The sequence below is a fragment of the Cervus elaphus genome, chromosome 26 (genome assembly GCF_910594005.1).
Source record: "Cervus elaphus chromosome 26, mCerEla1.1, whole genome shotgun sequence".
Lineage (NCBI taxonomy): Eukaryota > Metazoa > Chordata > Mammalia > Artiodactyla > Cervidae > Cervus > Cervus elaphus.
This window is the reverse complement of record NC_057840.1, coordinates 15,473,554-15,487,285: the sequence shown is the minus strand read 5'-3', so window position 1 is coordinate 15,487,285 and position 13,732 is coordinate 15,473,554. Positions and strand designations below refer to the sequence as shown.

General features: G+C 40.3%; 1 protein-coding gene across 1 annotated transcript in view; it reads left to right on the top strand.

Moving 5' to 3' along the window:
- Window positions 1-13,291, top strand: part of TMEM244 (transmembrane protein 244) — a 65,738-nt gene extending 52,447 nt beyond the window's left edge. The window contains exons 5-6 of the mRNA XM_043888111.1: window positions 10,380-10,410; window positions 13,258-13,291. Of these exons, the coding sequence (XP_043744046.1) occupies window positions 10,380-10,410; window positions 13,258-13,273 (47 nt within the window). The 3' untranslated portion in view covers window positions 13,274-13,291. The remainder of the gene's footprint in view (window positions 1-10,379; window positions 10,411-13,257) is intronic.
- The last annotated feature ends 441 nt before the right edge of the window (window positions 13,292-13,732 follow it).

Genomic DNA, 13,732 nt, shown 5'->3' with positions numbered 1-13,732 from the left:
ACAATAGGTTAATTTGCATTTTCTGTTTTCTACCTGCTTCCACATGGAGAATCCTCCCTACACTCGGAAGCAGTGTCCGAGACACAACCCCCAAACCCTGACAGCATTTAGGGGCGGCCAGCATGTGTCTGGAGGAGACAGGAGAGAAAAGTGCAGTGTCTCTCCAAGGATGAAAAGCGTTCCGAGAGCAGATGTTTAGGATCGTGGGTTCTGCCATGTCAGCAAGGAGCACCACACAGATGACAAGTTGATAGAAGATGCCACTTCTGTGGCAACTTGCTCACAGAAGTCTACTATACTCGTGGCCCTCTGAGGCGCCAGGCCCAGGACAGGGGCCTTTCTGGCCCAAGTCCTAGGGGGATGTCTGGACCCCGCCATCACTGCCCCGCCCGAGGGCTGCTGTCCCCAGAGATACACCACTCATCACACAGAGTGTTTAGGCCCAGAGATGATGACATGTGTAGCTCTTCCACAGTGAGAAGAGCTTGACTGGGTTTTCATGTGTCTCTGACTCACCAGAAATCTTGTTTTTTCTATTACAATAGTAGTCTGTCTGCCATTTCCTGCTGAGAGACCCCAGACAAATTAGTAATCCTCCAAGTCTTGGCTATAAAATCGGTTCAGTAAAACTACATCCTAGAGTTTTATGAAGATTAGATTAGTTGATGAATAATCAATTACTCGTTGCCTGAATTTTTTGCTGTTGTTCAGTCACTAAGTGGTTTGCGGCCCCATGGACCGTAGCCTACCAGGCTCCTCTGTCCATGGGATTTCCCAGGCAAGAATGCTGGAGTGGGTTGCCATTTCCTACTCCGGGGATCTTCCCAACCCAGGGATTGAACCCGCATCTCCTGTATTTCCTGCACTGGCAGGCGGGCTCTTTATGACTGAGCCTGCCTGATAAATACCTATTTTTATTATTCCTGATAAAAATGTATCCCTCCACTCTCCACGCCACTGTTCAATTAATAGGCTCCATCAACTCTCCCTGAAACACCCTTGGGTAATAAAAAAAGATGGGTTGTTCTCTAAAGAAAGAAATTTTATGCCCCCCAAAATCACTTTCTCCCAAACTCTGTAGGAAACAGTGACAGAACTGCCGTTCTATGTGAATCCTAGACAAACCCAGCTTTCCCTCCCTGCTCGCACCCACACCGCCCCCTCATTGCTTGACAAACTCCTTCAGTTCTGCAGGTTGTGCCTCTTTAAATTCCTGGACACAACCTGATCTAGGCCCTCAACTCTTCCCAACAATCCAGTATTATCTCACGCGTCGGCCCAGTGACTATTTCAGGTCTTACCTGCCTCAGTCAAATCTTCCACATCTCCTCATTCTTAGCAGATAAATGTGCTTCTTATTTCACAGTGAAAACAAATTCATATGATAGGAATTCTCTCAACCAAGCCTATAAAGTCAATTTCATCTTACCCATCAACATCACCATCTTCTCTCTTCCTATGTTTATCCTGCTACTCTGCTCCTGACTACATTTCCCCAATGTCTTGTAGATTCCCCATGATAAATTATTAGACTTTGCTACTTCAGTTTCTCTCTTTTCACTAGGTCCTTTTCATCAGTACTTAATTATACTTATGCCTCTCTTTTCTTAGAACAGAACCCTGAAAAAGGAAAAAGAAATGTTCCCTAGACCTGTCCCCTGGTAATTTCTATGTGATCTCTCTCCTTCAACAAATTCTACTTTTGAATGACTTGTCCCCATTTATTAATTCAATTTCTCCAACTCCCACACATTCCCCCAAGCCATTTCCACAAAGTTTCACTTCCCCAAAACTGCTGTCACCAACATCTTCAAGGTCAGCCAGTTTTTCAAGGTGTTGATTGACTTTGGGCAACGTTAATACTGTTGACTCCTTTTCGCTTCTGGAAACACTGTCTTATGATTGCCATGGCTTTTCCTTTCCTTTTTTTCCCCCCTCTATCTACTCAACAGTTTCTTCTTTGTCTCTCCTGCCAGCTCCTCATCTACTCATAGGCTTGTCAGGCTTGGAAGATCCAGATACTTTCTCTATTTACCCCTCACTCTCTCACATGACCACCTTATCCATGTCCACCCACAAGACAGGACACTGTCAGGGCAACCCAGACCATCTTAGGAAGGGAAACTACTGGCTCATATAAGTGGGGAATTCAGAGAATGAAACTTGGCTCGGTCCAAGAAGGTGACTAATCATAGTAAGAATCTGTCCTGATTTACACAATGTTGTTTTCATCCACAGCCAGGCTCCTTGAATAGACAAGAGAGCCACAGGCAGCTCCAGACTTTCCTGGCTCAGAATTCTAGAAGAAAAGAAATTAATATTCATTATTATCCATTTCCACTTTTTCTAAAAGGGTTCTGATAAACTCAACTCAGTTTACATTCTCTTCCCGAACCAAAGCACTGTGGCCAGAGTGAAAGCCTACTTAGAGGGCCAGTCTGGGTCCTAGCCTTGCAGTAGGGCTAGAGCAGAGTGCCAACCAACACACATGCATGTCCTCACAAGAACTCTAAGGAGGGGAAAGAGTTATTGGGCAAGAAAACAGAATACATATCCATGGCCTTATTTATCACTTTTTGTCAATTTTTTGTCTATAATTTCTAACTTAACTATGAGTCTTGAGCTCCAGAAGATCATATAAATAACTTTTCAGCCCTAGCTCTTTGGGGGAAATGTATAGGGGCTTCCCTGGTGGCTTAGACGGTAAAGAATCCACCTGCAATGCAGGAGACCCAGGCTTGATCCCTGGGTCGGGAAGATTCCCTGGAGAAGGGAGTAGTAATCCACTCCAGTATTCTTGCCTGGAGGATCCCATGGACAGAGGAGCTTGGTGAGCTGCAGTCCACAGGGTCATAAAGAGTTGGACATGACTGAGTGACTAAGCATGCACATAAGCAAATTAAGTGAAACAGTTCTAAAAGTGAACTCAGGACTCCCTTGGTTTAAGTCCAGCGGTTAAGACTTCATGCTTCCAATATAGGGGGCATAGGTTGGATACCCGGTTGGGGAAATAAGATCCCACATGCCATGTGGCATGACCAATAAATAAAGTGAACTCAGTATTTTCTCCCCTAAAACTTGCTCTGCTCCCTTGATTCTCTCCTTCAGCAAATGGCACCATCTGTCCACTAGCTCGAACTAAACACCTAGTGGTCATCCTGGATGCTTCATGCTCTCCAACTGGATATCCACATCTAAGTTATTTTCAGATCCTGTAACTTCATAGTTTATCTGTTGAAATCATATCAAAGCATCTTTTCTGATCACAATGCTAGAAATCAATAAAATAGTTCCATCTGTCCAGTTCTTTTAATTTCCTCTACCATGATCCTAATTCAAGACATCATCACTTTTGCATAGACTTCAAAAAAGTTTTCTAAATGATATGCCATTGTTGGCTGCTTTTTATCTTTTTTTTTAATTAAAAAAAATGTTGAGGTTATACATGTACATAAAGTAGCAAAAGATTTCACAAAATTTGTTAAGAAAAACAACACTGGTCTCCTACTTCATTTCCCTAGAGGGAGCAATCATCAGTAATTTTAGCTGATAATTTAGGTGCTTGTGCTCAGAAGCTAAGTTGTGTCTGACTCTTTGGAACTCCACGGACTGTAGCCTGTGAGGCTTTCTGTCCATGGGGTTCTCCAATACTAGGGTGGGTTGCCATTTCCTCCTTCAGGGGGTCTTCCTGACCCAGGGATTGAACCTGCATCACCTGCATTGGCAGGCAGATTCTTTACCACTGAACAACCAGGGAAGCCCAGGTATTTAGCTACTAAATAATAAGCTGTATTATTGCTTTTTTTTTTTCAATTTTAAGCATTTTCTATTGACTTTCCACTAGGAAGGGTGAGGACTTAACTCCCTTTCCCTTCTCTCTCTCTATATATGTGTGTGTGTCAACCACCCTTTTCCCAATAGAGTTGTATCATAATTTTGGCTTGATATGTTGGATTGACATTCAATGTTATACATTATTAAAACTATATAAAACTATTCACAGTTGAAGATATTAATGATAGACTTTTTTTCTTTCTTCCTATTAAATATATTTCTCTCCTAAGTGGCTTCTTTCTGCTTTTCTTTCTTACTTTTTTTTGCTCTCTATCTTTCATATCAGAGGGCCTTCTGAGATGCCTGTTAACACCAGTTGTCTGTGCATACTGTAGGGGGTGGGGTGATTGGAAGCCCTGGGTCCATGAGTGAGGTGTGTTAACTGAGATTCATCACCAGGTGATCTGACTGGGCCACATAATTGTGGAACCTCTGATGTTGGTATTTCTAGGACATTCCCTAGGCCTCAGAAATTTCCTAAAGAAAACCATTCCACTTTCCTGCCTTAGGAAGAAAGGAAATCAAGAAAAGAAGTCGAGCCAGAGCTGGGAGCGGACCACTGCTAGATTCTGCGTGGGCCTGGAGGCGCTCCATTTAAAGTTGGGGCGGATCAGAATCCCTGATCCAGTTGACCGCTCTGGGCAAACCAAGATGGGGCCGACGTGGCTTACAGGAGTGCTGACCTGGAGGTTGGGAGGCTAAGGCTCTATCCAGTTTTGTTTGTGCCATGAAAGATGAGGATGGGGGTGGGGGCACCTGTTCTTATTCTGTCCTTTTCAAGTGATTGCAAGCTCTACATTTTAAGGAAAGTTCACAGGTTTTATAAGAAATGATCTTCACTGGTTTTGAAAAATGGCTTTCCGAATCCCAGGAGTGGAGAATAAAACCTGCAAGCTTCAGTAGCCAGTCTGCTTACATCTTCTAATTGGCCCATTTTTCAGAGGTCACACCTTCTTCCAGACTTCCATGCCTGGATATGGGAACAAGCCCACTGTCTTTTCCTGTGTGGGTAAGAAACAGTTGCCCAGCTATGTGGAATGTAGCTGTGCATTTGATGGCTTCTTACATAGATGTTAGACTAGTCCTTCAGTTTACTGAATGAACAAATGCCACTTGTGGTTAGAGAAAGAATAGTAGAGGGCTAGCCTGAACTTGAAAGAGTAACTCCAAGGAGAACATAACAAATCAATACAAGGTTCTGACACAAAAACATAAAGGTGCCAAAGTTCTGAGTCAGGAGAGCTGAAACTGATCGAGAAGCACAGGGACAGAGTTACAGGACGCATGGCAAGTCTGTTAGATGGGGAGAGAGAATGTGCTGAGACTCAAGATGCAGAATGGGTTAAGTATTTGCATTCTGCTGCAGAAAGGGTCATACATCTAAGTTGGAGGGGTGTGTGATAGTTACAGATTGTGTCTATAGCTGGTTTTACATTTTGAGTTTTTAATGAATTGTAGTCCTAGATCGTTTTTAGTTAAAATGTTACACTATTCATAGGTTTTTTTTTTTTTTGAAATGAGTGTATTTTTATATTAGAAACAAGAGGAACACATCTGGAAAGTATTTATGAAGGGAGATATGTGCTCCTGGAAACAGATACTAATAATGCATTTTAGTGAGAACTCAGGGACATCTGTATCTGAAATGACTCATGGGGCTTCCTTTCGTCTGTGTTATAGCTCCACTGCAGATTCAAACCCCAGACAGGGAAAGGCTAGTTAGTCTGGATTTCAGTGCACACCTCAATAACTATAACAATAACAATAGTAGTGGTAGCAGCTTGGCAGGGCTTTCTAGGGGGCACTAGTGGTAAAGAACCCGCCGCCAATGCAGGAGAGGTAAGAGATGCGGGTTGTACCCCAGCGTCGGGAAGATCCCCTGGAGGAGGGCATGGCAACCCACTCCAGCACTCTTGCCTGGAGAATCCCACGGACAGAGGAGCCTGGGGGTCTGCAGTTCATGGGATCGCACAGAGTTGGACACAACGGAAGCAGCTCAGCACAGCACAAAGTAGTAGTAATAGTGACAGTAATCACGTGTGTGTGTTCAGTTGTGTTAATAGTAATCATATTACATACCCTACTGCTCCACACAAGGATCCCCACCTAGAAGGGTAGCATCGATACAGTGCGTGCGGGGAAAGAAAGTGCTACAACTGTGTTTTCTTCTGGATGGGAATTCTCTTCATTACTACTAGAAACTGAGTCATCTCAAGTCAGTGTTTCTGTGCTTTATTTGCAAGTCATATTCTAGATAAGAGTTCTCAAGGGCCTGAAGGAAATGTGCCCCAAATATCTTTGTGAAATTCATTCTCCTTCCCTGTTGTTACACATGAATTTGGATGGGAAGAAATTGTAACTTGAAGGACACTCTGAGGCACCAGAAAACTCTCACCTGTAGGTGCAGGGCAATTCTTGACATAGGACCATAGGTCACCTCAGTTTGAGGACAATTTGTCTTTGGAATCATAACAACATATCAGTTGCTATTATACTCTATTACTTTATCATGACTATCTAATGCCTTGTTTACTGTTTAGCACATGATGCCTTAATAAATAGTTATCTCATTTCACCTACTTTAGAGAAGTTTATTTAAACATCTGTTAATGAATAGAGATATGTGCTAATCTTGTAAGTGTTCAATAAATCAGTTATAATACTTATCATTTCAGCCAAATAAAAATCATAGAAAAGAAATCAGATTACATAATTTTTTAAGGGCGGGCTCCAGTTTTATCCATCTCATTAGAATCAGTTCTAATTATACAGAGCCCATTATACAGAGTGAAGTAAGCCAGAAAGATAAACACCAATATAGTATACTAACACATATATATGGAATTTAGAAAGATGGTAATGATAACCCTATATGCAAGACAGGAAAAGAGACACAGACGTATGGAACAGACTTTTGGGCTCTATGGGAGAAGGCGAGGGTGGGCTGATCTGAGAGAACAGCATCAAAACGTGTATATTATCAAGTGTGAAACAGACCACCAGCCCAGGTTGGATGCATGAGACAAGTGCTTAGGGCTGGTGCACTGGGAAGACCCAGAGGGATGGGATGGGGAGGGAGGTGGGAGGGGAGGGAATTCAGGATGGGGAACACATGTAAATCCATGGCTGATTCATGTCAGTGTATGGCAAAAACCACTACAATATTGTAAAGTAATTAGCCTCCAACTAATAAAAATACATGGGGAAAAAAAAAAAAAAAGAAAGGGAAAAGGCCAGGTCATGATAATGAGGGCCAGTAAACTACCTCCCTTTTTTACTTTAGCTGCAATTGTTGTCATGTTTTTAAGTTCTACTCATTTAAAAGTTACACCAATTTTATTAATAAATGTTTTTATGACTGATGGTAATATAAATGGGTGCCATTTTTCTAATCATCAAGAAGGTAATATGTAACAAGATCTTAAAAATACATTGATATCATCTGACCAAAGAATCCTACACCTTAATTATATATCTTTATTTTATTTTCATAGAAGTGTTCAGTGGTATCTGTGTGTAAAAATCAGCAATGTATAATAAATGCATTAAAAACAAAATTCAGTAGAACCTAATTATTTTTATTAATACAATTGATGTAATTTTACTCATTTTAAAATTACATCAATTGTATTAATAAAAATAATTAGGTTCTACTGAATTTTATGTTTTTAATGCATATAAATTTCTGATTTTTACATATAGACACTACTGAACACTTCTAAGAAAATAGGAGAAAGACATATAGTCAGGAGTAGCATTCTTTTGTCAGATGATACAAATGTATTTTTAAGATCTTGTTACATATTACATTCTTGATCGTTAGAAAAATAGCACCCATTTATATTACCATCAGCCATAAAAGCACTTACCCTTTTCCTTGCAGCCCTGCCAACATTGAGGTAAATCATTTTTATGTCTCTAAGAACTGATGAACAGCAAACTTCCAGAACCACTAATTTGCACACGAGACCTTCAAATTTCTAAGACAGTTATCTTGTGAGAATTAAGATCTCGTAATAAAGGATTTTGCCTGAGAAGAATTCAAGTTATTTACACAATCATATTACTCTGACCATTTCCCCATTCAGCTTTCTTTAAAAGAAACCGGTTGCAAAAATCCTAGATGCTACATTGTTTATTAACCTAGGGTTTTAGTCTTTTCACATGAACCATTTACTGGCCATGTTGTCTTGATTTGAAGCTATTAAAATATCTTCAAAATTAATACCAAAATATTTTAAAAGAGTTTGTAAAGCTGTAGACAAAGTAATGTGGTTTTAATATCATCTTGAAAAGGTTTTCTGAAAATAGGACAGTAAATGAAAAGCTTTTCAATGCAAAATTACAGAAACTATAAATGAAAGACAGCAAACAGCATTTTAACATACACAGCTACACTCACAAGAAAATGGGGGGAGTCTCCAGAGGACAAAAAGGAAAGAAAGGAAACTGAATAAAAAAGAATGTCTTTCAAAGAGAGGTTTGTGAATCCTGATGAACCAGAGGCTTGGAAATTAACTGAGCATAAATCCATGCTGAAATGGCATGTAGGGAATTGAGCCTACAAAAAGATAGGCAGTTAGAAATTATTTACACAAATGGAAAAGGTAAACTAAAAGTTATCTGTCCCTAACATAGGAAGGTGACAAGGAAAACTTTTGGTCTCAGCCAAGGCTTTTGTTGAAAAACGTTAATAATTTGTTGTAAATTTATGATCATAGACCTGATCACACAATTTTGAGGTTTGAATTGACAATATCATTGTAAATCTGTGAACTATATACCAACATAAATATGGACCTAGACTAGTTACAATCCTAGGATACCTTAAATCAAATTACATAGGATTACCACACATAAATCCTGGGAAGATAAGCTCACATTCTAAAGTTCTAAGACACACATGGAAAAAAATTACCATGAAAAAGATCAGCAGAGAAAAAAGGTATGACTGGACCCCACCTCCAAGAGCAAGATTATCAGACACAACAATAAAATAAACACGTTAAATAAGTAAAGTATATAAACTAAACAAACAAGAACATGAGAAAGATACTTTACTATGAAAATTGCCAAGCAAATTTTAAAAAGAAAAAAGAAATTTGTAGAAAAGAAATACAGCCACTAGAGTTTAAGTTACTGAATATAGTGGTTGGTGGTTTAGTTGCTAAGTTGTGTCTGACTCTTTGCGACCCCATGGACTGTAGCCTGCCAGGCTCTTCTATCCATGGGGATTCTCCAGGCAAGAATACTGGAGTAGGCTGCCATTTCCTTCTCCAAAAGAAATAGTCACTAGAATTTAACAATTATTGAATATGTTAAGATTATATGAATATAGAAAGAGTGTTAATGAATTGGTAGATTTTACTGAGAAAACTATGGGCAATATGATAAAAAAAATAATGTGAAAAAGAAATGAACAGACATGCAGGACAGAGCGAGAAGGTTCAACATATGTGTGACTGGTCCACCATGAGAAGACATTAGTGAGAATAGAAGAGAGGCAAATGTTGCAAATGATATGAACATAGAAGAGGGCTTCCCAGGTGGCGCTAGTGGTAAAGAACCTGCCTTCCAATGCAAGAGACACAGAAGACGTGGGTTCGATCCCTAGGTCAGGAAGATCCCCTGGAGAAGGAAATGGTAACTTCAGTAATCTTGCCTGGAGAATCCCACGAACAGAAGATCCTGGCGGGCTACAGTCCATGGGGTCGTAAAGAATCAGACATAACTGAAGCAACTGAGCATGCATGCATAAACACAGAACTCTCCAGAATTTAATAAAGTTAGGAATCTAAGATAGAAAGTCAAAACAAGTAAGTCTGGAGGATAGCAAAGCTACATGCTTAGACTACTGAATCTCAGAAATAAAAAGGAGACATTAAGCAATGAGGCACAAAAAAGTACAGACTTATAAGTAGCATTTGTTGCTGTTGTTCAGTCGCTCAGTTGTGTCTGGCTCTTTGAGACCCCATGGACTGCAGCACACCAGGTTTCCCCGTACTTCACCATCCCCGGGAGTTTGCTCAAATTCATGTCCATTGAGTTGGTGATGCCATCCAAGCATCTCATCTTCTGTCGCCCCACTCTCCTCCTGCCCTCGGTCTCTCCTAGCATCGGGGTCTTTTCTGGTGAGGCAGCTCTTCACATCAGGTGGCCAAAGGATTGGAGCTTCAGTTTCAGCATCAGTCCTTCCAACAAATACTCAGGGTTAATTTCCCTTAGGATTGATTGGTTTGATCTCCTTGCTGTCCAAGGGACTTTCGAGAGTCTTCTCCATCACCACAGTTCAGAAGCATCAATTCTTCAGTGCTCAGCCTTCTTTATGGTCCAACTTTTACCATAAATAGCATCAATACCTGCAAGAAGACAATAAAATAATGTAGTTATAATATTCATAAGAAAATAACTGAGAATCTAGATATCATATCCAGATAAGCTATCATCCAAATATGAGGCCAATTTAAAGGGTTATTAGGATAATAATCAGTAAATTTAGTTAAATGTTGCTGAATGAACTATTAAGGGAAGTATCACTATTTCAGGGAGAAGAGTAATTGCAGAAAGGAAAGACAGGTAAGAAGAAAAAAAATGTTTTACATATTGGTAAGTCTTAAAAAAGTTGAATATAAAAAAGAATAAGAAATATGATTACCAATTCATAGCTATAAACCAAGGTGATATGAAAATACTGGGCAATATTAGCATGTAAGATAGGTGGATTGTTGTAGTTAGATCATTCTTCAGAAGGAAGAAAGAATAAGTTTTTAGAATATTTTTAATATTTACTTTTAATTTACACAAGAAGTTCATTCTACTTACTGACAAATACATGGAGTCAAACTGCCAACAAGGTGGAAGAGAAGAGTTCCATTACTCAGAAAATTCCACCCTGCCCCTCCTTTATAGTCAGGCCTTTCCCATACTCCTAACCACTGGCAACCATTGCTCTGCTCACCATCTCTGTAGTTCTGCCTCTTACAGGCTGTCATATAGATGGAATCACAGAGAATGTACCCTATTTTATATGTAACATATAAAACTGAGATTCATCCGCATTGTTGCATACATCACTATTCCAGTCTTCGATTCCTAAGTAGTAGTTTTGATAATCCCAACATCTGGTTGATTCAGGGTTGGCATCTGTTGATTAGCTTTTCCTTTAAGTTGTGGTCTTATTTTTCTGGTAATTTTTGGTAAATTCAAATGTACCATGGGCATTTTGAATATTATGCTGTGAGACTCTGGATCCTGTTAAAACCCCGTGGAGAATGTTGACTGATGTTAGCAATCAGTCAACGTTCAGACTGAAAGTTCCATCTTGCGACCTGTGGGCTGTGGTTCCATTGTCAGTTCAGTTTGCAAAGCTTTGCTATGCTGTGTCTGTCTGTCCCACATGTGCATCCTTTCTGTGCCAGTCTGGGAACTGGGTACTGTTTCATATCATAATTCAGTTCCCAAAGCCTTTGCTGTGCTTCTTTTTGTCTGTTCTGTACATGCACAGGTCAGGTGTAAGCTTGATGTGCGTCTGGTCACACATAAAATTAAGGAGTCCTCTTCTCCAGATCCCTCAGTTCAGGGATTTCTCCCAGGTTCTCAGGTTAAGGTCCTCTTCTCTCCGTCCCTCTCACCAGAAAAGATGGTTCTACCAGGCTCTACTGTGACAATCACACGTTTATTTTTTCATCCTTCAATCTACTCTTGGAATTAAACATATTTCCTAATATTGGCCTCTGATAAATTCAACATGTTAATATTTTCTTTAGGATTTTTTCATTAATATTTTCTCTCTCAATATGTACACACAAATTGCTGTGGATTGAAATTGCACCCCCCAAATTCATATGTTTAAGCACCAAACTCTCAATTTGATGGTATTTGAAGATGAAGCCTTTGGAAAGTAATTAGGTTTAGACGAGGTCATGAGGGTGGAGCCCTCATGATGAGATTAGTGCCCTTATAAGAAGAGACACCAGAGAACCTGCTCCCTTTAAGGTGTGAGAACACAGTGAGAAGGTGGCTATCTGCAAACTAGGGAGACAGCCCTCACCGAGACCTGATCCTGTTGGCAGCCGGGTCTCTGCCTTCCAGCCTCCTGCTGGTTAGGCCGTTCTGTCTATGATATTTTGGTATGGCACTGGAGAACCTTGACTGATACAGATGCCTTCCTCTTTCTCTATCTCGGAAACAATTTAAATTACATTGACATTCTTGGTACTAGGAAAATTTGAAAAAAGTCATCCACAAAACAACTTATTATTTGAGGTTTCTCTGATTACTTCCTGTGTTTCTTATGAGGCTGCTCATCTGTTTAGGTTTTATATCTCTTCTGGGGTCAATTATTTTTAAATTTCTGTAAGATCATCTATTTTATTCAGTTTTCCAAATCTGTTTGCACAGTACTGTAAAACGTACATGCATGCATGCTCAGTTGTGTCCAGCTCTTTGCAACACCACGGGCTTGTAGCCCACCAGGCTCCTGAGTGAGTGAAAGTGAGTGAAATCGCTCAGTCATGTCAGACCCTTAGCGACCCCATGGACAGTAGGCCACCAGGCTCCTCCATCCGTGGGATTTCCCAGGCAAGAATACTGGAGTGGGTTGCCATTTCCTTCTCCAGGGGATCTTCCCAACCCAGGGATCGAACCCAAGTCTCCCGCATTGCAGGCAGGCTCCTATATCCACAGAATTTTCCAGGCAACAATACTGGAGTGAGTTGCCGTTTCCTCCTCCAGGGAAGTTTTCTGATCCAGGGATCTAACCCGTGATATGTACTGTATTGTAAAATATTGTCATATAATATCTTATGCTTTCTTTTCAATTGTGGTTATTCCGGTCAGTACTTTACTTTTCAGTGAGTGCATCACAGCGTGATTTCAACTTGCATCTCTGCTCCTGCTCTTCATATCTCTGGTTCATCCCAGATGACATTTTCAAACATTAATGATGTTACTGTCCTTCCTCCAAGGCCATTGGTATTCTTTTTGCTGTTGCTTAATAATTTTCGCCTTTTCACTTAAGTGTTGTACCTCTGCTCCTACCTCACGATGTTTCTCCAGAAATTTCCTTTGCTTCATTTTCTCCCCATTTTTTCATGTGTTTGCTTGTTTCTTGGCACATTAGCTACCAGTTTGTTTATTAAAGGTGAATGATCATCTTTTTAGCAGCCTATGTATCAATTTAGTAAAACAAGGTAACTGAAATTGTGAGGGCTGACATTGATCCTCTATCTAAGCACTTAACATATTCAGAATAGTAAACACTACTTTATAGCTAATATTAATCAATGTTATTATTACAGAACATTCAACATATTCCTAAAGGTATTTAAAACTGAGTAAACATTTTAATTATCTCTGAATAGTGTATCTTAGTATAGCAGAGACAGATAACTTTCAGTATCTATTCTTCCTTGTTTTTGATAGTAAAAGCCCCTTCTAGTTAGCGGCTACATTTCCCACTTGACTTTGCAGAAAGTTGTGACTACAGGACTATGTTCCAGCCGATGGGTCCTAGTGCAAGCACAACCTCGACACCATTTCCATCGGAGGGAATTACCCGCTGCTTTCACTCTCTTCTCTGTGGGCTGGACCTGGGAGGTGCTGCTCAAGGCAAAACTAGCATCGGGTGTCTTTGCCGAAATTTTAAAACATGGCTGCTCCAGGAAAATAAAGATGTCCTTGCTGTGCCACTGGATTTGATAAAAACAGTCACTTTGGACAGATGATTCATACCTTTGGACAAACTCATGGCCAAAACTGCTGTTTCTTCCTCTTGTCCCTGACCAATGCTACAGGAGAATTTGGGCTAAATTTGTGCCAGTGAGCTGTCTTCTACTGTGGGGCAAGATGACATCCCAAGTAATGCCCAAGCAACAGGCAAGTAGAAACCTGAGCCCTT